The sequence below is a fragment of the Harpia harpyja genome, chromosome 17 (assembly GCF_026419915.1).
Source record: "Harpia harpyja isolate bHarHar1 chromosome 17, bHarHar1 primary haplotype, whole genome shotgun sequence".
Classification (NCBI taxonomy): domain Eukaryota; kingdom Metazoa; phylum Chordata; class Aves; order Accipitriformes; family Accipitridae; genus Harpia; species Harpia harpyja.
The window spans coordinates 14960052-14984634 of NC_068956.1; the positions used below are offsets into that span (position 1 = coordinate 14960052).

General features: G+C 38.9%; 1 protein-coding gene across 1 annotated transcript; it reads left to right on the forward strand.

Moving 5' to 3' along the window:
* The first annotated feature begins 343 nt into the window (after positions 1-343).
* Positions 344-24357, forward strand: CFAP300 (cilia and flagella associated protein 300). The gene is made up of 7 exons (XM_052812984.1): positions 344-467; positions 966-1047; positions 2703-2775; positions 8447-8613; positions 10841-11013; positions 19470-19536; positions 23973-24357. The coding sequence occupies exons 1-7, from the start codon at positions 358-360 to the stop codon at positions 24102-24104; spliced, it is 804 nt and encodes a 267-aa protein (XP_052668944.1). The 5' UTR covers positions 344-357; the 3' UTR covers positions 24105-24357.
* The last annotated feature ends 226 nt before the right edge of the window (positions 24358-24583 follow it).

Below are 24583 nucleotides of genomic sequence, written 5' to 3' on the forward strand. Positions count from 1 at the left end.
TTATTGTGGGTGGCATTGATTAAGCCAGCAACGGTAGTCCCTGCCTTTGCGTGCCGGTCTGCTAGGCTCTCCTGCGGCAAGCCTGAGTTTTCCCGGGGCATAGAGAGGAGCAGAGGGGAGGAGGGAGAAGACTGATGTTTAATTAGAGGATTGTATAGGTAAAAATCAAAGAAATCCTGTCAGAAGGGGGACAGCGGTGTCTTGCGGCCCTCACTGGGAAGCGGCGAGCGGCGGCCCCGCAGGGCGGCGGAACGCTGGTGAGCGGGGCCGAGCCCCGCGGCGGGAGCGCGCCGGCAGAGCACCGCCCGCGCGGCGCCGTTTCCACGGCAACCGCCGAGCCGCCGCCGGCCCTGGAAGATGTCCGCCGGCGATCGGCGCTGCGTGGCGGGCTTCGTTTTCCGCTCCCTGCCCCAGAAAGCTTTCCCCTGCTTGGAGGACAGGGACGTCCAGGACCGACTCCTCAAATGGTGGGAGGGGGAAATCCCGCTGCGAGAGGCGCCTCGCTGGGGGTGGCGGGGAGCGATGAGAGGCGGGTGGGAGGGAGGGAAAGGGCGGGCGGCGCTGAGGGCTGGGGCCGTCGCGGCGCCCTCAGGGCTCCCGCTCTGAAGTGGCGGCGAGTCCGTGTCTGTCTCACCTCACCCCCTTAGCTGGAAGTCTCCTCAGTATTTTTCAGGCACGTAAAACGCTTGTTCTGAGGTGCACGGCATTTATCCTTGTCTTCCAGAGTTAGCCAACACCTATTTCAGCTTCTCAGCGTTGCTCTGATGCTGCTTGAGCAGCCGTTGTGCTTCCCCACCCCTCCCAGCAAGGGTGGGAGGCGGTTGTAAGTGAGAATGAAAAAAAAAAAAAAAAAGTATAATTATTGGTCAGAATAGGACTTTATGTAGTGTACTTAGGCAAAATTGCAGAGCAAGTAAGTACCTAGTATGTCTGCAGAATATTTAATCTCCCTTTTTCCATTTCAGGTCCATGCAAGGCAGGATGACAGCACAAGCGTTCAGTTTTGACCAACAGTTTAAGCCCTATCAAAAGGATGAATTTGTTATGGTAGTTCTAAGTCCTTTATATTTTAAGTTGATTTTTTTCAATTAAATTATAGCTATTGGAAAACTGCATAATGGCAAACATTGTAGCAGTGTTAGCATGCTCTTTGCCTGTTCGCTGTCTCCTTGAAAGCAGGTGATTTAGGTGTGGTGCTCAAGTCTTACTTTGTGGGTTAACGGTATTGTCCAGTAAAAATATTTCAGTCTGTACTAATGTTACTCTTCTTTAAGAAGGAACAATTTAGTCATCCAAGATTCCCAAGAGTGGGAATCTGAACTGGATGCTGATCTTGGGCACCACATTTAATGTTGGAAAGTCCACCCAGGGGGAGACTTTAAACAGCGTACATGCAGTTGGTACTCTTGCTCACAGCTATTACTGCTTTGTCACAGGAAATACACTGTGCAATTAGACGTGCATATGCACCATATATGTGAAAATACAAGATTTTAAAATTCATTGGATACCATTGTGTTATACTGGAGTTTTGGGCTCTAAGCTTTTTGAGACTCAAGTCTTTTCCTGATTTTGTGTCCTCCACTTTTGTTGTCTGCAAACTCAAATCTGTTCATCTATTTGCAGACAGAAAAAAAAAAATTTTTTTTGGTTTTAAAAACAGTGTTGTTTTTACATCTGTTGTTTTAAAAACAACTCCTTGATTGGTTGTTTGTCTACTTTATATTGTTATCCTGGATAAAGAATTCAGCCTCTTTGTATTTTGAAGAAATTCACACAGAAATATACCAATATTTCATCTCCCACTGATAAACATTTCAAATGATTGAAGTTTACAAAATATGCATTACCTTCTCAGTGCTTGTCTCTTTTGAATTAAAAATGTAAAAATATCACTATGAAATTATGAACTCCGAGTAGCTGTGAATTAATTGAGAACAAAGGGACCATTATATTATATAGTCTGATCTCTCTGTATCCCAGAGAGGTGGTAAAGAGATTTGGTGATGCAAAGACTGAAAAATCCATCATTTTCTTAGCAGCTTCGTCAATGATTATTCACTATGCTTGTATACATATACATAAGTGTGGGTTTTCTTAATTGGCTTATCTATCATTTAAACTTGTCAGCTACCAATATTACTATGGATGTCTCCTTTTTTAAATTGATAAATCAATAAGATTGAATACTTCAAATCTTACTGTGGAACATCTTCTCCATCCCTTCAATAACTTATGGATTTCTTCTGTATCTGTTTAATAATTTTTGTGTGTCTCTACACTTCTCCAAGCTTCAGATTTATTTACAAAATGTAAATTTTACAATCATACGTAGCATTTCATTTTTTACTTCAACACCATTGCATGCAGAGATAGAATTGTTTCATCTCTTCTTCCATTTTCTGTACCTCCAAGGATTTCATACATCCTATTTGTGTGTTCTTGGACTAAAAGTGCTTTACTGTAAAACCTTAATACTGCATATAAAAATATGTACATGAAGATATCTTGAATATATAAAAGATGCTGGCTACATAACATGTATTTAGTGGTGTGATATTTAGTATCCAAACAGAAAGATCATACAGAATCTACTTACTAATTGGATCCTTATAATTTACTTTGAAAGTATCCAAGACATTATAAAGGATGATTTTATGTTTCATTTCATTAACTTGTATTCTCTTATTTGAATATTATAGGCATTTTTTAATGACCACAATGTGAACTCCAGTTTAAAGTTGCTCTCAGCTTCGGGACAATGGACTACATTGGGTAAATTTAGAATAAATTAATCTTAAATAAAAAAGTCTGTGTCGTAACTATTTTCCTCTAAGTTACCATTTTGTAATAATGACAGTTCATATATGTGTATCTTCATCTGGTTGAAATAGCTTAAAGAATAACTTCTTTTACGAAATAATAAGAAAAGATTCTTACATAGTTTGTTACTAAATTGTCATATTTTACACTTTTTTTTCCTTGACCCCTGTGTCGATCCATAAACCAAGCTACTAGAAGTGTTTTTAAACATCCAGTTGACCTGATCGTGTATCCAGACATAATCAACTGCATTAATTGTGGAATTATAGTACTACCTTATTCAGATAATATTTGGAGAAAGACACTCTTCTATAGATGCAACCAGCTTAGGACAGATCTGAGATTATTGGTCTGTTACGCATTAAAGTTGAGAGAGCAGAAGATTAGATAGAGCAAACGCCCAAGCTTGTGTAAATATGCTATCTGCACAACAAAAGTGATCTAGGTGCAGAAAGAGAGCCATGTGATAGGTTACTCTAGTTGCAATCATGGCATGAGGTTGACTTCTAGTTTGTTGCCATGTCATTAACTGCTTATAACACTTATGTCTGTAGATGGAGATGAGACACTAAAGGAGAAAGACCAAAAGCAAACAGCACATGATTTTATGGCACCACTTTGAAATTGTATTTTTGATTTTGTAAATGACATGCAAATTTTCATGAAAATTGCATGTGATAATGTAATGGGATTTTATGCATAATGTGAACTCTGATATCACTAAGTGACTTTCCTTAATAGGAATATTTTAAAAGGGGCTTGTGGGAAGTCCTCAGTTCTCTTCATTTGTCTGCAGATACTTTACTGTGTGTAAATATTTAATGGAGCTTTGGGAATTTTCTAACTTTTCTATTTCAACTCTCTGGAATTGGCATACGTTTTCCCCACTATATACAATGACACTAGACATGGCCACCTTTTTGTCAGCAAAATCCATTTTCCAAACACTGTATCTGGCTGTTAAAACAATTGGAATATATAAGATGCAAAAAATATCTCCAGTTCCCCTTCAGGTACCTCTTTTTCACTCTGGCAAGCAAAAAGAAAATAAATATATTTTGAACCATGGGTAAACCTTTTCCTGCTTTAGGCAAGAATTTTTTTAGGCTATCAGTCTAGGCTGTGACTTGCCAGTCCCTGTAGTGAAGGTCAGTAGGTTACATACCTTGTGTTAAGAGCGGAGGGTCACTTGCCAAGTATCCCAGCTTAACTCCTTATTCTGCTCAGTCTTTCTCAGCACAGAAGTAATGCATTTTGTTCCAAGGACTGGAAGGGTTCCCTTTCTAAATCCTGAACAGCTGGTATACCCCATTTGCTCTTAAAATTTCATCTTCCCATTCTTTGCCTATTTTTGGTGAGGAATGTTGGCACATTTTTCTATACTTAGTCTTCATGTGCATTTTTTGAAAATATAGTAAGAATTAGCTTTGAGTGGGAGAAGGTAAAAAATGATCTTCTAGTATTTTCTTCTTCAGACATGCCAATATATTAAGCCAGATATATCATTTACTTATCACTGTGGAGTAACTATTTTAAAAACAAGTTCCTGTTCTTGAAAGAAAATACTGGAAATGGGCTTATTTTTCTTTTTAGAAAATATGAAGAAAATTACATAATCTAGGTTGATTTGAATACCGTATTCATTCTCTTGCAAATAGGGCTTTTTTGCAGAGGGGAGATATTTTGGATGCATAATATAAGTGGGGTTTAGATAGGTTCTTAAAAACCTCCCTTCTCCTCCCTGCCATGAGCTTGGGCTGAAAGTATATATGGACCTACAAAAAAACATGTCAGTATTATATAAAACATCAATATAATATTACTTTATGAGAGAGTTTGTTTTCATAATCCTTTTGTTTTTTTCCAGGCCGTGGTCCCCTTTTACCTTGTCATTAAGAATTTATTTTTCTTTTTAATTCAGTGGGCATGGTTTCACTTTCATATTTCTCTCTACCTCTTCTTACTTGTGTATCTCCTTTTCCTAAAATCTGTTTCTAAAAGTTATTACTTTGTTTTTTTCCTGTATCTAATCTCATTTTTTTCTTCTCTTGACTGCTTTTCATCCTCACCTTAATATTATCAGACCGTAATATCCTCAGTCTCCATCTGTTAGATCAAAAGGTGGCATAAAACATGGGGTCCCCAAGGAATGCAACATGTACCTCTCTTCTCAGCTCCCCAACATGTTGGGATTCCTGGTAGCATCCCACAATAGTACATCATCTCAAGGACTCCAGCTTTAACATTACTTGAAATATAACATTTTAGGTAAACAGTTACACAAGGATACTCTCTAGTCTGCTTCATCTGATCACACAGATACTTAATTACCTATTCTCACACCACAATTTTTTGCCTGTTGTAGTAGGGGTATTTTTTTCCCCTCTTGGCGGCTGCATGGCAGAGTACCTGATAGTTCTGTCATGTACTTTAAGCTCCCCTTTCACCTGTTACTCTCATATTTCTAAAATAGAAGCAGCAAAATTTGATGCATACCAACTTATGTCTTGAGACTTGTATTTTTAAATAGCTGCAATGAAAACTAAATAGTAGTTTTTCCTTGGACACATTACTGGTCTTGCACCTGTCAGCAGTCTTGGAGAGGCAGGACTGTATCTGTTTAAGCTCAGTTAACACTTGAAAAGTTATCTTCAAAGGGATAGGGTTACTGTCTTTGTGTAAATAAAAATTCAGTATTTGCTTAAGAAAGATTCTTGAGTTGCCATATATACTTGAAGCTCTAACAATTGCTGTCTTTGGAATGGGCTTTTAAAATCTGGAAAGTAATCTTAAATCAGCAATTTTTTAGACTACTCTTATAGGTTATAATTTGCAAAAATTTTAGATGTTATTCGAACCTATAAATCATCAACCTGCACCTTTTACTTTTGAAATACCATCTTTTTAGTACAGAGCACTGAACTTGTATTATGTAAGTTCTATATAAACTGTTTTGTAAATGGTAAGTTGTAAAATGTTTCCCTGAGGTAAAAATCTTTCTTAAACTTTGGAGGAATTCTAAATATACCTAATCTGGGGTTTATCTAGCCCATACTAGATATGCAAAGTGTTCATTTAAAAGTATATTGGTAGCACTTTATAGATATTCCAGAGCTAGCTGTTCTAAGAAGCTTAATCTGCTTCATACTTCTCAGCTCTTTGTTTTCCACTTGCAGAGCTGTCAAGGCATTTCTTCTTCCTATTTTATTGCTCACTTTTACAGTGTTATTAAAACTGGTCACTCTTTTCCAGGAAATTCTGAATCTCCAATTTCAAATCTCACCTCTCAAATGGAGAATAGGAGCTTCCAGTATATTTAAACTTTTCCATTTATAGTTTGGTTTTCTGAACTACTGAATAGATTACAAAATTCTTGATTATTTTTTTCCTCATGAAAGTTTTCATAAGATCTTGTTTCAGAGCAGAAGTGTGTCTCCTTTCCTCACCCCCCCCAATAAAAGCATAACAATTTGAAGGCCTATAAATAGCTCAATTTCTTATACTTTGAGCTCAATAACTGGGAAACTGTAAGATGTTTCTTTTTTCTCAAGTCATTTAACATCTGATTGTTATTGGTGTTGACTCAGTTTTTGATTCATAGGTCTTTACAAAATAATTTCTGTTAGAGGCTGATTTAAATTCTATCCCTGTGAAAGGAAGCTGGAGAATTAGAAGTTAGAGGAGTCTGGAGGTGAGGGGTGGGAGGAAGCATAAATGAATAAATAAATAAATAAATAAAAATCAGTTTGATTTTTTCTTAGGTTGTGAGGCTGTAAGATAGGTTTTCTGTGACTTGTGATTTTGGTTACATAATTTGATTATTTTTTGGTAGTCACTATGTGGACAGGTAAGAGAATGTCCTAAACCTTTTTTCTTTAGTAAAAGGTACCCTTTTTCATAACCATAGCTGTAGATGTGAAGCCAAGCAATTAAATGCTGCGCTTTTCTCTATAGCTGATTCTCTTTACATCACATTGGCCCAATAAAATAATTATAAAATTTCATGCCAGTATTTTTGTCTTAAGTAGATACATCTTCAAGCTATCAACTTGTAACTTCTCTTTAATTTTTTTCTTAGTGTTGATCAGGTAGGTATTACAGTTTACCTGGGTTTAGATAGCAAAATGCTCATATATGGGAGAAATCCCAAGGACTTTTTGGAAGTGTGGGGGCAAGAGAAATTTTAGGTTATACTACACTTGCAAAGATTAGGATCAGAATGAAACGACAGGTGCTCTTGGAAGCATTGTGGTTCATACATCCCTTTTTGGCATGTTTCTGTTCCTGAAATACTGTCATCTAGAGTGAAATCTGGACATTTCCTAAATACTAGTCTTTAGCGATCCTTTAGGTCTGTTTGTCAGGACACCACTTAATTTTATCTTTAATTGTATGGTCAAAAGCCTTTTGACATTGTGATGGTGTCGACCAATCTCCCATCAAGGGAACCTACAGAGGAGAAAAGATAAGAGTAACTCATGGAAAGCTGTGAATATTATCTCTGCCAGGACACATTGCCTTTGTGTTGCATGCTCACGCATGCTCATGCTCACTTGTGCTCTTCTCCCCTCTCCTGTTCGGAAGTACTTTGAAAGGTGTTCAGGGGGACTTGGAGATGAGTAGAGAATATGTTCTAACATTTGGTCTGAACACTTGGACCGTAGAGAGCAGATGGAACTGGACTGAGTCCAAAGCTTCTTAAACATGGAGTACAATGCTATTTGAGATGCCATAATTTATCTAACACCACACATACAGATTCGTAGATGTAACACTGTATATAGAGAAGATGTGTGCCCTTATGGACTGATACCTCATTAAGGAAAATACTGTAGGGCATCTCAAATGGCACTAGATGTCTATGAGCAACAGGATCAGGCCTTGGATAACTTGCAAGCACAGAAAACATAAAAATTGTAGAAAAATGTACTCTGCACTTAATGATTATAGAGATAATACTCCAGATTCATACAGGAAGTGCTGTAATAGCACTTCTGAAATAACTGGTTAGTACAGCTTACAGTAGCTACAAAATAACTTTTCAGAAAGTTCAGATATAATACTTAAGAAACCAAAAATTCATCAGGGCTGTGGTCATTTTGGTTTTTACTTTGTGGGGTGCTGTTAGCAGCTATTGACTTTAGTACTTCATCCCGCCAAATTTGGTATTTGTTCTCAGATTCTTTAAGGCTTAAGCTGTGGAATATGATTTTCTAAGGGTGTGACCTAACATGATGTGAAGTTCACCAGGGTGTTTCTGTGACCTAACATGATGTGAAGTTCACCAGGGTGTTTCATCTATTACTTTTTTCCGTTGATAGTATTACCGACAGGGGGAGCAGACACATGAGCCTTAATGAAGGGTAGCATTCAGATGAATTTAATGTTTTCTTTACACTTGTTTCTTTCCTAGCTTTCTCTGTTTTTTGAGGGACTGTGTGATTGAGTCATTGAGTTTGTGATCTGTATTTTTTTAAAGAATATGCCACACAACTGTTTAGAAAAGTTGATTATTTCCACACTGTATCGAATTACAAATTACTGTAAAACCATTAGTTCATGGAAATTCTCCTATTTTATTTATTGCAAGAGACTTGGAGTGAAGCCTTCCTCTATATTCCAGGTTCCAGAGTGACAAAAATTGAAGCTACAGTGGTGCCCTGTACACAGATTTCCATGTCATTTTTTGATCGGCTATACTCTGAAGGAGTTGTTAGAGAAACTGGAGATATTGTGAAATGTTATGATGACTATTATGATGATATTCTCATCTCTGATGAATTAAGGAAGGTCAGTATAGCAATGAATAATTTCTTATGATTTTTCATACTGTATTAGGTACCGTAAGGACACATTTTTCAGTATTTTTTTTTTCTGACAATAAATACTTTCCATGGTAAAAATGGGCATCAATAGCCATGTGATAGAAATGACTGAGGTACTGCAGTGCCTGAATGTGTGAAAGCAATGGCTGTTTTCCAGATGGGCCCTCTTTCCTTTTCAGGTGGGAGAAAAAGGTAAAACCTTCTTCTACCCACCCTTGTCTCAGGTAGTCAGTGCTTGGGGGGGGGAGTGGGGGTGGAAATGCAGCTACTCATTTGCCTAGGAGGGGAAAACAAGTGGTGCCAATGGAAAGGTCCCATGATACCCAGAGCTGTGGGTTCATCCAACCTTCCAGGTAGTTGAAGAATTTGAATGTAGTCAATAGCTAGCTACATCCTGAAGCATTCCTAGCTGGGAATGCTGACCATATCATATGTGAAGGCATTTAAGGAAAGTCATCTTCACGTATTTTCACTGAAACCAAGGAGAGGAAACTATGAAAAGGGCAATTATTTTTCAGTGTAACACTGGAAAAGGACTAAATATAACTCCTGAACAGGCCTGCAAGGTAAAAAACTGTTTGTTGTACCCCAGTGGAGGTGTCAGAGAGCAGATTATTCTGAAAAAGAATCTCTCTGACAGTGCTACCTTCTTAATTAACATATGTCTTCACTGTGTTTCTTTTGAAGCTTCATAAACTAAAACATTTTTTTTAACTTATGTTTGTTTAGCATTAGCAAAGCATAGTGTGGGAGAACTGGATTTTGCTCTTCCTTGTATATATAATCAACATAAGTACTTAATAATTATAGAGTTGCACTCATTTGCACTTGGCAAACCCTTTGAAGGCAATGTATTTGAACCAGTGACACTGGTTACAGGATGTGGCCTGAAATACTGGTCTGTCTTGTAAAGTTCTGGGAAAACGAGAGAACTCAAGCTCATGTTTGAATTTCAGATGTGGTTTGTAGCCTAGCAGTTCAAAATAGTATGTATTTATTTATAAGCTGGGTGCATGTGAATTTTTTTCTGAAGATTAAGTATATTTTATGTAGGAAAGTGACAGGCATCATTTAAAATAAGAAATCATTGGGGTTTCAGTCTCTCCAGTTTCCTTCCCTTGGAAGGGATGTGTGTGTCTGCATTTACAAGTTGAGGGATTCACATTTGTTTGAAATGAACGTGATTCCTACTCATACAACCTAAGACAGCAGAAAGAATTAAGAGTCAAAATCTTCCAGGAATGACGTCAAATCTTCACATTAAATTAGTCAGCGCTCTAGGACAGTAGACTGTAGGGGGCAGCAAACTGTCTGTCTGCTGGTGTCGGAGGGTGGCCCTCAGCTGCAAAACACCACGTTTCTTTCCTACCTGCCAGGTCTTGTGTTGCTTCAACCAAGAAGGGGGTGGGATACGTATGAGGAGGCCATCAACAACAGTTGCTGCCCTGACCCCTTTTTACTCAGGTTGTGTAGTAATGTTATAAAGAGGGCCAGAGAGCGGTAAGTTCATGTGTAGCTTTGACCAGTTTGCCTTGAGTTGGCATCTGCAGTTTGGCTGATGTGACTCAAACATCTTGTAGTCATACTGAGTTACAATTCCTGTCCACCCTTACAGTGTGCAGTGTTGGAACTAATCTAGCAAGTCCTCTGTGTTCACATAATATTGCAGCAAAAAGCAGGTGGGACGCATGGAGGCAGCTGGATAGCACGTCTGGTTAATCCAGGCTACAGATAAAGGCTCACTAGAGTCTGCAGTAAAGAATGATGTGCGTTTGAGGCATCTCCTCTGGGAGATCCTTGGGATTCCTTTACAAATGTGAGATAACTGTGAAAAAGTAAAAAAGTAAATGTAGGCAATGTTACCAAAGACAAACTAATTGCCAGTGATCAACATGCCAAATATAATTAGATTATTTTCAGATTATTGATTATTTCATTAGCATGATGAGCAATTAACCAGTGAATAACAAGACTCTTGAAAAATCTTCCCTTATGTCTTGTGGGCACAAATCTGACAGTGATTCTGCTTTATATTGTATCTATAAATTTTGAACATAATTGCATGATTGGAAGATGCATTGGACGTAAACTCTGTGTGACATACAGCAAAGTAGTTGCATTGTTTATAAACTTAATCTCAAATACGAAATTTTCATCTATTCAACTTCTTTGTTATTTTCTTGTTCTGCAAGGTCTTGCTTCTTGAAGATTCAGACCATTATGACTTATTCAGTCAACTGGATCGCAAGGAATTTCTATTCTGTCTTTTTAAGCATCTTTGCATTGGAGGAACTCTTTGCCAGTTTGAAGATGTAGTTGGCCCATACTTAGAAACTACAAAAGCTTTATATAAAGACTTGGTGAGGTAAGTGTTTTCTGTTTTATACAACTGTATATGTATGTGCTGTGCATAGATACTTTGTGTGAATTTATTGTATAAATTTATTGCTCGTTACTGCTTCAAAAATGGGGCTGTTATTTGATCAATCTGCATGCTTATTTGTCTTCAACTATCAAAATACCATGTAACAATGGTAATAGTTCAATGGAAAAATATATGCAATTTTAATGGCATCTGTCCCACATAAAAACTTTTTTTATACTACATATATGGACATTGATGTTTTATAATTCACTCCCATTTTAAAGATTTTTTTTCTGTAATTGTCTACTGAAAACATGGCATGGCACTGGAACCAGATTGTGTTGCCAATGTCATTGATAAAATATCAACAATTAAGTCTTGGATGTATAGTTGGACTACTTTCAAGCTGCTTTTGGCTTAGGATTTAAAAATTGAAGTACTTCAGTTGTAATTTTTAGTCCTGTATGTATTTTATTCCAGCTGATTTTTTTTTTTTTAAATACAGTTGGATTTTGGCATTCTTAATTCCACAAATACACTTCTCACAGCATAAAGCTAAGGGTGAGAGAATCTGGCTGTTAACAAGATGCAGTGGACTAACACACATTTTTGCCAGGTCTGGTGTATGGAATCATTTGGAATTTTATGTATTTTTTTTCTTGAGATTAGAGGTGATTGATCAGAGGTTCAAATTCAGAAAAAACAGGCAATTTTTTGCCCTGTTTTGATTTGTCCATATGCTGACTTCTCCAATTGACAAAATTTCTTATTTCCTGGTTAGTGGGAAATGGAATGTAGTTTTCGGTTATGCAAAGACTCATTCCTAGTTAAGCTAATGGGAATATGAAGATCATCAATAATATTACCAAAATTTTATATTATATTATACTTTGCCACTCATAATAAGTATTTGTAGGGTAGTATAAAGAACAATATTAACCTGAACAATGGAAAACAATTGCAGACCTCTGAAATGACAGATAGTAGAAGAACTCTGATAATGTGGATACTAAGTAATGCACTACAATGTACACTACAAAGGCTTCAAATTGCTTAAAGTAGGAACTGATATTTTTCTTTCTTCTCAGTTCTATTTGGAATGGTGTGATGACCAATTGAGTCCTATTTTAAGGTTATACACAAGCATATTAGGTGAAAAATCGTGTAAGATGTATTCATCATTGTCTGTTCTTAAAATGTCTTTGGATAAATTTAAGAGTAAAATTTATATGTCTGAACAAAGATACAGTGAAAGGATTAGACCCAGTGATTCTTAAACACCTGAATATTTCTTTACTTGTATAGCACTTGTGTATAGATTGCTATATCCAAACAAAATATTTAAAACGAAATATTTGGCTGGTTTTGGGAATTTTTTGTAATACTTAACCAAAGAAGCTTATAAATCTTTAATAACTTCTAAGCAGCTCTCAGATTTTCTAATGGTCAGCACTTTTCAGGGTGCAAGTTGATTTAGTCATGTGGTGTTTCCCAGAGTCATCTAAAATAAATGATTAAAGTAGCAGTAGAACAGTTGATACTTTTAGAGAAACCACTGAAACAGAGAAATTGAGCATTATCAATATTCCAAGATGATTTTTTAGAAATAATTAATTTAGATTGCTGCATGTATTAATTTGAATACTGTGATTAGTCACCAGAGCTTTCTTATTAGTGTGATTAGTTTTGTTATTTTCATATCATACGTAGATGTAAATCAAGTGGGTTCTTCAGAAATAGAGAATATGACATAAAAGGATCCATCAGTGCTTCAGCTCTACCCTCCCTTTTCTTTTAAATTGTTCACTCTGCACTTGAAACAAGCTGTTTGTTCTTAATCCTTGGCCTTAGTTGACTCTGCATTGACTACAGCTGCTTCTGCTCTTGTGTTGTTGAATTGACCTAGGACAAAGCACAGATCCAATCAGTTCCTTCACTTTATTGCTTTCCTTTGCTGTTGAGTTGTTTTCTCCTAAACATTTTCAAGTTTTGTTCTAAGCCACTCCTTTTCTTTACCTTCCTATCTCCTTAAACCTTTTCCTCCTCTTTTTCCTTTTGATAAGGATGTCAAGTAGTTCTTGTTACTTGAAAAAAAAAAAAAGCTGCCAAAATCTTCCCCACAATTTCATCCTGCTTTCAAGGTTTGCTTTTTCTATACCCTCAACCTGTTCCCTATTGACCCTTTATATGTTCCTGTGATTTTTCTGTTGTGTGCTACTTCTGTCCTTTATACAATATCAGGAGAAAACCTTTCAAGATCCATTCCTCTGGTTTTTGGTGTTTGGGTGGGTTTTTGTTTTGGTTTTTTTTTTTCCAGTTGGCAGCTTGCTTTCTATCCTCCAAAGTTTTGAAGTACATCTACTCAGTCATGTGACATAACTGATCTTCAATATTTATCTACCATGTGTCTCTCCATTTCTGTGCCTATAAATGTCTTCTGGTTTCTCATTGCCAGTGGACCTGGCGTTAACACTGACTAGCAGTTGAAAAAGAAACTAATAATTTAACTAAATCTTTTATCTTGCTCCTCTGATATTAAGTTCTCTGTCAGTCCCATGAGAAAGCTTTTGATCTTGACGTTTCAGACTTTCCGTCCCCCTTCACAATCATAGTTGTCTCCTGCTTTGTCTCATTTCCCCCCACCCCCAGTTTATCCAAAATGATGTTGCTGTTTTGTTACCACCATCTTAAGACAGAAAAAGCCACTGAAAGGATAAGCAATTGTATTGGCTTTGTGTGGCAAGGTTTTGGTAGCGGGGGGGGTTACAGGGGTGGCTTCTGTAAGAAGCTGCTGGAAGCTTCCCCTGTGTTCGAGAAAAGCCCATACCAGCCGGCTCTAAGACGAACCCACCGCCGGCCAAGGCCGAGCCAATCAGCGATAGTGGTAACGCCTCTGTGATAACATTTTTAAGAAGGAAAAAAAGTTGGGACGGAGGTATTCGGCAGCCGGAGAGAGGAGTGAGAACATGTAAGAGAAACAACCCTGCGGACACCAAGGTCAGTGAAGAAGGAGGGGGAGGAGACGCTCCAGGCGCCGGAGCAGAGATTCCCCTGCAGCCCGTGGGGAAGACCATGGTGAGGCAGGCTGTCCCCCTGCAGCCCAGGGAGGTCCACAGTGGAGCAGATCTCCACCTGCAGCCTGTGGAGGACCCCACGCCGGAGCAGGTGGGTGCCCGAAGGAGGCTGTGACCCTGTGGGAAGCCCGCGCTGGAGCAGGCTCCTGGCAGGACCTGCGGATCTGTGGAGAGAGGAGCCCACGGAGCAGGTTTTCTGGCAGGACTTGTGACCCCGTGGGGGACCCACGCTGGAGCAGTCTGTGCCGGAAGGACTGCACGCCGTGGAAGGGACCCATGCTGGAGCAGTTCGTGAAGAACTGCAGCCCGTGGGAAGGACCCACGTTGGAGAAGTTCGTGGAGGACTGTCTCCCGTGGGTGGGACCCCACGCTGGAGCAGGGGAAGAGTGTGATGAGTCCTCCCCCTGAGGAGGATGAAACGGCAGAAAATAACGTGTGATGAACTGACCGTAAACCCCATCCCTGTCCCCCTGTGCCGCTGGGGGGTTGGTAGAGAATCCGGGAGTGAAGTTGTGCCCGGGAAGAAGGGAGGGGTGGAGGGAAGGTGTTCTGAGATTTGGTTTTATTTCTCATTACCCTACTCCGGTTGATTTGTAATAAATCGAGTTAATTTTCCCCAAACTGAGTCTGTTTTGCCCGTGACGGTAATTGGTGAGTGATCTCTCCTGTCCTTATCTCGACCCACAAGCTCTTTGTTATATTTTCTCTCCCCTGTCCAGCTGAGAAGGAGGGGGAGTGATAGAACGGTTCTGGTGGGCACCTGGCGTCCAGCCAGGGTTAACCCATCACAGCAATGCAGCACTGAAGAGGGATACTCATGCCACAGTCTTGACTTAATTTCTAGTTTCTAGTCCATGCTGTGCACTGTGTTAGTTACTTCATTTTTGCATAAATTACACCAGAACATAAAGCAATGAAAATTACTTTCTTATGGCCTCTTATTTTCAGTAAACAATTGCTAATGAGAGTAGTGGTCTCTTAAATTCTGTTTACCAACCAGTTCACCTTCAAATTCCTGTTGAATATCAAATATTCCTTAAATTCTTCTTTTCTAGACTGCTATCCTCTGTCTGGTTTCTTTTCATCTTGGATTGCAGTCACATTGGATACTTTCTACTCTTTGTAAAGTGATATTAAAAACTTTTTGTGGTATTAAAGAATTCTGTAAACTGTACTCTTCTTAAGCTTTAATTTTTATGTCTTGAGGGCTCAGAACGCTTGGTGAAAACCAAATGGATAGTTCAATAATTATTAGCTGCTATCTGATGTGCATTGAAAAACTAGCCCCCACAGATGAACTTAGTCTAATCATGATATGCTTGTAGAGGTGTAAACCACCACTCTTTGGTCCTGTAACAGTTTTTCTTACGGAAAAGAGCCTTGGCATGAAGAGTTCCACAAAAGTCTCTTTAGTGCCAGGAGTGGCAGACCTCTTATTAGCTTTTCCCCACTTTCCTATAGCCTTCTTCTGGCCTTTCCTGAGTTCTAACTCCAAGGCACTAGTGTTCAAAATAGTGTCAAAAGGTTTGAGATTTCATTTCATTAAAGCATTTCCATGTATATTGCTTTAATATCAGAGAACGCAATAATCTTTTGAAATTAACTGCTCTAGATATTTTACAAGCACAGTTAGGGACTTCCAAATACAACTATTAAATGGCTGACATTTTCTCCTTTGTAAAAAGAGTAATAATTACTTCCTAATGAATTAATGCACAACTTGTTGTCTGTTACTAATCCAGCAGTAATTAGTCTGTGACCAGTTGAATCCATCCAAAATTTTAGCATTATGTGTCACATCCTGTGTAACCTAAATAATTTCAAAGTCCTTGTTGTAGTATTTTTGGTTTAGTTAAAGAATACATTTACATGACAAAAACTTGTTAATTAAAATATAATCTATGAATCTTTGTTGATAAACCTTGTCTTCTATACTTAACCCCTGATTTTTCTGACAGTGTCTCTCCACGGTGACAGCTGCTGTTGTATCTTGTAGTCATTGTTATCTTCTCCTTTCTTCTTTGCCATCGCCATGCCCTTTCCCCCATTTTACATGAATTTATGCGAAAGCCTTGAGTTGTTCTTTTAATGTTTGGAAAGGCTAATAAAATATTGCCAGTAAGGTTAGGATATAAATAGAACCCAAAGTGAATTGAGAGACAATGAGGAAGTTTGCTTTTCATAAAAAGAGAATAGATGCACATTAAAAAGATGAAGGAACTACCATATTAAATGAATAGTTTAGAAGTTAACAATTTGAAAGAACAAAGGGGGGTATTAAGACTATTTTTAAGGAAATACTATCCTCTTCAAGAAGAGAATGTAGTTTTTTCTAAAACCTTTTAGGAAAAACAAAAAAAGAAATAGAGCAAATGAGCTTGTCAAAGGCAACCTCCTGGTTTCTTTCAAGTCCGCAAGGGAAGAATCTCATCCGATTTTGGCAGATATATTATTTTGCCTTAAAAATTAACCAAAGTACTAGAAATAAACACTCAGTCTGACAAATGACTTACAGGAAGCTAACCACAAGGGGAATATTTCTCAAGGCAGTGGAATAAATAGGAAGGCTTATCCTCTGTCACCCCTTACTTTGGTATCCTAGATATATATAACATAAAAATTAAGAAACCAGAAACTGAAAGCATTGTTTTCAGACACAAGAATGTGAAGCCAGAATAACTTAACTACAACTGTAGCTTTAGGAGGTGGTGATATGTGGTAGAAAGCGCTCACCCCACTAACCCTCTATACCTTGTTCTGAAAATTGTCACTCTTTCAACAGAGATGGTTAAACAGTTTCTGAACTGCTGCAGTTTACAGCCCGGTACATTACCATAAACTGACATCCATGTTAGTTTATCTTAATATGCTAGTCTGTAAACTGCAGTGGTTCAGAAGCTGAGTCATGAACCAGTTGAGCTGTCCCTGCTGGGAAGGCAGTAATCTCTAGAGGGGTGGTAAGGCAGACAACTGGGGCCAGTACCAGTTTCAGCAATGCTGTCTTAATCCACTGTTGAGTATATCAACATGTCAGCTGCAACAAAAAATTCTGAGAAAGCCTCGTTACTGACTCACCACAGGAAAGATCAACTTCACACTATAGGCTTAATTCATACATGACTGTGTCATTACTCTACAGATGAAATCAGTTAATCAGAAAGTCAATTTCTTTTATTGGTTGGAGAGACTGAATCAACAAAGATTATGTTGGTTGATTTGGGGTTTGTTTGTTCTTATAAAAAGAAGCTTTGCGAAAGCAGTGGTAATAGGGGACTGCTGTCACAGACAGCTTGGAGCTGGTGTGGTGTACAACTGGGCTGTGTTTAACACACATCCTCTAGCAACTTGGCTATATTGGGACCTTTCCAGGGAACTGAACCTGTTTGTGACAAGGCAGGTTTTGAGCTATGCATTTCTTGGAACTGTATAAGTATGGAATTTATAAGGCTTAACTGCTCCACAGTGAGTTAATGTAAATAGGAATCTGTGAGATTAGATAAAATAATAGAAGTTACATGATCTAATTTATGAAGAAATGTAAGCATCACTTAAAGCAGACCTGAGGAAAAATGACAGATTTGAAAATACTTAAATTCAAAATACGTTGAGATGCCTGGATGCTTTGCAATAATATCTTAGTGTTATTAGTAACTGTGATGAAAGAAATGGCAGTCTTCACAACAAACACAGTCTAGATATATGTAAAAATTCAGAACTAATGTCATCCTAAGTTGCATAGCTGTCTATACATACAACATTCCAAAGGAGGAAAAATGAACCTATACTATAATTATATATTAATTAAAAATGAGCTAAAGTCTGCATTTTTTCACCAGTACTGCTGTTGCTTCTTGTACTCTGTGTTAAGGTGCACTTTACTTCACAGTTTTTTTTCTCAAAGAATATATGAAAAAATTTTTACAAAATGTTTAGCTGAATTACTTTTCATAGCTATCAAAATGCAAACTTTATATTGGAGTCATCTAGACCTCGGTAATATTGCTGTGATTTAGTAGCTGGAAACAGCAAAACGAACTCAGATGACTAGATACGTTCAATACTTTTCAGTAAAATGACCACGTTATCTATGGTCAACGTACCTTTTCATGATCAATGTGACATGAGTTTGTGGTGAGTTGACCCTGGCTGGAGGCCGGCTGCCCACCAAAGCTGCTCTATCACTCCCCTCCTCAGCTGGACAGGGGAGAGAAAATATAATGAAAGGCTGGTGGGTTGAGATAAGGACAGGGAGATCACTCACCAATTACCATCACGGGCAAAACAGACTCGACTCGGGGAAATTAAAGTTATTGCCAATCAAAATCAGAGTAGGATAATGACAAATAAAAACTAAGTCTTAAAACACCTTCCCCCCACCCCTCCCTTCTGCCCGGGCTTTACTTTACTCCCGATTTTCTCTACCTCCTCCCCTCCAGCAGCACAGGGGGATGGGGAATGGGGGTTGGGGTCAGTTCATCACACGTTGTCTCTGCCGCTCCTTCCTCCTCAGGGCCAGGATTCCTCACACTCTTCCCCTGCTCCAGCGTGGGGTCCCTCCCACGGGAGACAGTCCTCCGTGAACTTCTCCAACATGGGTCCTTCCCACAGGCTGCAGTTCTTCATGAACTGCTTCAGTGTGGTTGCCTTCCACAGGCTGCAGTCCTTCAGGCACAGACTGCTCCACCATGGGTCCCCCGCGGGGTCACAAGTCCTGCCAGCAAACCTGCTCCAGCGTGGGTTCCTCTCTCCACGGGGCCACAGGTCCTGCCAGGAGCCTGCTCCAGCGTGGGCTTCCCACGGGGTCACAGCCTCCTTTGGGCACCCACCTGCTCCGGCGTGGGGTCCTCCCCGGGCTGCAGGTGGAGATCTGCTCCCCCGTGGACCTCCCTGGGCTGCAGGGGGACAGCCTGCCTCACCATGGTCTTCCCCACGGGCTGCAGGGGAATCTCTGCTCCGGCGCCTGGAGCACCTCCTCCCTTTCCTTTCTTCACTTAGTGTCTGCATAGCTGCTTCTCACATGTTCTTGCTCCTCTCTCCCGGCTGAGCAGGTTTTTTTTCCCCTTCTTAAATCTGTTATCCCAGAGGCGCTACCACCGTCACTGATGGGCTTGGCCTTGGCCAGTGGAGGGTCCATGTTGGAGCCGGCTGGCATTGGCTCTGTGGGACATGGGGGAAGCTTCTAGCAGCTTCTCACAGAAGCCACCCCTGTACCCTCCCTGCTACCAAAACTTTGCCACACAAACCCAATACTATTAATTTGACCTTGATCAAATTTGAGTGAGAACACAGTGCATATGTTATAAAAGTATTTATTAAATGAAGGACTCTAATAATCAGTGCTTACTGTACATATTAAGTATGTATTATTCCCTTGTATTTCAGTGTTCAAAAGAATCCTGAAACAAAAGAAATATGTATAATTTCTACAGTCTTCAGAGTGTCTGCATATGTAAGTATTAATGATTTTTTAGTACGGGATTTTTTTTGAGGTAACATGCATAACATGAAAATAATGAATTGACATTTACACAAAGAAAGCATAATATTCCATTTTAAAGGGCTATTTTTCCATAGTTGTTGTCATTTTTTATTCATGAACTCTTTCCCTGGTCTCATCCTGCTTTCTTGTCCTCTTTACTAACTCTTCATCAGTAACCACCAACTAAAGTTCTATTTGGTAGCTCACTAAAAATAGTTTTACTCGATTACACTTGAAGTCATAGTAGTCATCCAGAAACTAGTTTATGAAAAAAACATATCTTTAGGCTTGAATCATTCCGGTTTTAGATCTACTTGAGATAGCAGTAAGGATTAAGAATCCACTCTTGACTTTGTATAGTTCTGGTTTTAGAAATGTTGCTAGAAACTTTCTGAATAGCTTGTATTGCATCTGTTTCTGTACAGACTGCAAGGAAGTTTAGTATACAAAAAGGCTGGGGTGGTGAGATGACTGCTAACCTCTTTTCCCCTCCCTTGTCAAGTCTCATTCTTATCTGTTTCTCTTGCAAAATCATACACTTACCATCAAGATAAGTTTGAGAACTGGCTGCATGTTTACTAGATTCAGCATATCTGTCATTTAATTGTTATAGTAGGATGGACTGCTCCAAATTCTTCTTGAGTAACCAGAATATGTAATAATTAAATGTCAGATAATATACCCACTTTCAAAAGAACTAGCTGATGTCATTTCAGACTGCACAAACCTCCCTGTAAGTTGCCAATAGCCCATTTGTTTATCTGTGGGTCATCATCTTTTAGGTACTATGTGTGATTCATAAAAGGGTTTTGAAAGGTTTTTGAAAATAAGCACTTTATGGGTGTATCAAAATTTACCTTTCTACTAGGCTGCAGACAGTAATAAAAATAAAATAAAAAAGCAAAACCCTGATAACTTGATGTTCTTCTGTTATTAGTTTCCTCCCCATCTCTGAATCAAATGATTGATGTGAACTTTGCAGATTTCTGTGTTTAGGTAGATGCATGATATTTAAGAGTTCCCTTAACTGTCTTTGCCATACATTGAATATCATCAGTATTAAAAAACAAGAAAAGAAAAAAAGACAAACTTTGGCAACTTTTTGAAAACAAAAAAGTGGATGCACAAAAGATGATCCAGTGTAAATAAAGAGCAGGCTATCCTCCCTGTAGCCTTGGGGGAAAATTGGGCTTTACTGCACATTCTGAAAATTTTGAGGTGAAGGAGAATTGTGAAATTCTGGTTTCCATTAAAGAACATCCTGAAGAATTTTCTCTCAGAATAGAGAAAGGCTTAAACTGGTATGTCGAGATTTTTTGATGGCTCTGTGGATCAAAACTCTTTAAACTCTGCTTGGAAATTACAGGAAGGGCACCTACTGGAGCACAAATGTTTTGTGCTTGTGATGAAAAGTTTCTCTCAAGGAGATAACTACATTTCTGCAGTAGATTTAGTTTCTGAGTTCATTTGGTAAATAACCGTAGAGTGTGTTATTATAATCTTAATGTTGAGCTGCCAATTTTTAAGCCGTTTTCTTGGTTTGTATCTGAAAGAAATGGACATACCCCTCTTAGCCTGATATAAATTTAAAAAAAAAGCTGTTCTGGTAAAAATGACTTGAAGAGCAGCTGAGAAGCTAGAAGAACACACATTTTTGCAAGCTGGATTAATAAATGGACAAATAAATATACTTGTGTATTTGCACCAGTACAAATGGAATCACGAATTAAAAACTTTATGTAACATCATCCTGAAACCATCCCTTCCTTTTTATTAGGTTTCTAAGCTGTGGCTACGAAGCCCTTGTTTTGGAAACAGTATCTAAAAAAGCATGCTATTAGAGATGTAAATATTTCAAGGTGTAGTTATAAATGTCTGTAGATCTGTTTAGCATCAAGACTCGATAGACCTGGGCATCAAAGAGAAATAATTTTCAATCTTGTGACCAAGTACTCTGTTGAACTCCAAATACCCTTGAGAGATTTGGGGCTTGCACATAATGAAACGTTGTTACAGCTTAAAGTATTTGGATGCTAACTGGTGTTTTAGAACTTTCTTTACCTGAGCCGGAACTATGGCAGTGTTAGAAATCACTGTAATGCATAGTTTATTCAGAAAGCATTCAAAAAGAAACTTTGTTGGTTAAATGATGCAGTTTTGAGAGATGTTCAGCAGTATCTTTATTTCTATATTATGCTATGCATTATGCTATGCATATGTACTCTTAAATCATCAGCTGATTATCTGTGTTCCTACAAAGAAAAAATAAAATTATCCTACTCTAACATCAGTAAATCAATCATTACACCCCCTGCATGTCTGAATCAAAGTCCACACTGCAGATGAAATTGGTATGATTCTTAATTGGTGTATGTGCACCCTATTGCTCTAAAAACCAGAGTAAGCCTGTGTAAATGCCGGAGCCTTTATGCTCAAGTATTTTAGGGGGTTTATGACCTCTTTTACTAATTAAAATAAATTTAAGGACCCTTTTCATTTAATTAGAGTATATTTATTATTTTTCTGATACCAGGTTTGGTGTATTCTGGAATTCCTTGGAATGCCTCATCACCAGAACTTAACTCGTTTTTGTTCTTGAGTTGTAGCACAAATGTTCAGTGTGCTAACACTGCCTTTAAACAGTTAAAACCTCTACTGACATCAGTTGATTCCATAAGGACTGCAGGAGTGGGACCTTCAGTAGCAATGGGAAAAATGTTTAATGAGTAATCACATCTTGATGTCGGTCTTCTCTTGGTTTTTTTTTGGTTTCGTGCATAAGCTTAGGTTATTTTTGGATCGAACTCCAAAGGCATTGTGATGCTGAGAACTGTAAAATCTTAAAGCTTGCTCTCCTTACTGCAGTTGAGAATCCAGTGTTTGATACACATGTATCCCTAAAAACCACCTGAAGAGAGCTAGGCATCTTAAAATCGGAGCTACAGAGCTTGTATGCTGCGTTGCTTAAAAATATAATGTTATTTTTAGCTTGCTGCATTTGACTGCCATCGGAAAATGCTGTGAAAAAAACATTATCATCAAATGTCTACCTGTCTTAAACAATGCTTTTTTTGGTAGTGCTTATCTTAATTTAAGATTTATGGTCTTGAATAATCCCCCAAAGGAAGACACCAGAACATATAGTAGAAGGTTCATCCTCTTTGAAATAACAGGAGAGAAAATAGGGTGCCAGTAACACCTACTGGATAAAATTCACAAATGGTCCTTGGAGCAGAAATTGGAACACAGACCTTTTCCTTCTAAGCTGACTGCCTTAACCACTGAGAGAGGTTACAGTTTTCATGTTTCCTTGGTCCAAAAAAAAAAAGATGGATTATTTTATGGAAAGGAGGACAGCTTCAACAAAAGAATGTGAGAGATGTGCCTCTAATCTGGAACAGTCGGTAGTCAGGAGTTTAAAATTTTCCCGGAGAAAATGGACAATATAGGCAATATAGGAATTTCCCTCAGGCAAACAAGTGGAACAGAACCTACATCTCTTCAACTGTTATATAAAGGTGTCAGGGAGCAGGAGGGAACCCTTACATGTTTTAAAAGAAAGGAGGTGGAGGTGTCAGCTACGTATTTGATCTTTTAGATGCTCAATTACCAGACTGAATGAATAAAAAAAAAAAAAAATTAACCCTGCAGAAATCCCCCCATCTAGTTTCTGGATCCCTACTGGATTTGAAGCATGTGTCAAGCTGTGCTGCCCTGTCAATGCTGAAGCTTTTGTTGACACGTGCAGACTTAGGATGTTAAATTGAAGAGCCCAGTTCTTGTAGTGTTGGTTGTCAGCTGAACGTGTTTTTTCAGAATGAGGATTTTGGAGCTAGGTGCCTAGACTCCCTTCAAGCTCTTTCTGAGGACTGGCACACAAAATGTTTTCAAGAACAGCTTAAAGTTGTTAATAAGAGCTGTAATGAGGGGTTTCCTTAAATGCAAATATTTGAAACTGAACAGATGCATTAGCAAATGTTAAGTGAAAAAGAATTCCTGATAGAACAGCTTTATGTATTAGCATAGAGTCCCTCAACATTCTTCTGTTTCAAAGGAAAATGACTGGACCCTTGGATATTTAATCATCTGTATTTTAGGCTCTAATTGTGTAAATACATGCTTACATGTTTAACTTCACATTTTGTATTAATATTACATTTGCCTCAGGGTTATTGGAACTATGCAGACAGAACCACGCATTTAGAATGCCGTGCATTTTGTAGTGTCAAGATCCTCACGGAGTCACAATGCCGCTTAAATAAACTATGGTGTATTTGTTCTGCTTTGCCATGAAAAGAAAATGTTACAATTGGAACAAAGTGATACATATCATTCAGATTTTACCAATTCTCTCATGGGTATCCATGTTGTCGCTAATACTTTTTTTTTTTTTTACTTCCTCTCAGGATGATAATGGCCTATGTTACCCTTCAAGCAAAAGCCACGAACAGACTTTTGCCTACTTGATCGTGGATCCCTGCAAGCGACACCTACATGTTCTGTATCACTGTTTTGGTGGAAGCTTATTTACTAACTAGTTATGAACCTGGCTGTTCTCCAGTTTTATGATGGGGGTGGCCTTCTCTCTGCAAGAATTCAGGTAGAAATTGCCTCGCTTTCTTACGAGGAAGGACGTGCTCCGGATGTGCTCCTCGATGACATGCTCTGAATGGCTACACGTTCACGTCGATGTTACTATGTGGTTAAATGACAAAAGTTTTTCTGTATTTAAAAACCCCACTTCCTGAAGCTGTTTTCCCGGCACTTTTGCCCCCCCCGCCCCGTTTTATCTAATAGAAGGTACTTCTCTAGACGTCTCGTCCTTTTAGGAACCGGCTTTTCAGATCCACGACGCGTAAACGCGGGGGGAAGCTCCAGAGCCAGTGAAATCGCAGCGGAATCGGGAGAAAGTGCGTCAGGCGGCGCGGCCCGGCCCGGCCCGGCCCGGCCCGGCCCGACCGACCTCCCAGCCCCCCGCTGCCCCTCGCCCCCAGCCCCCGCTTCGCCCCGCGCCGTA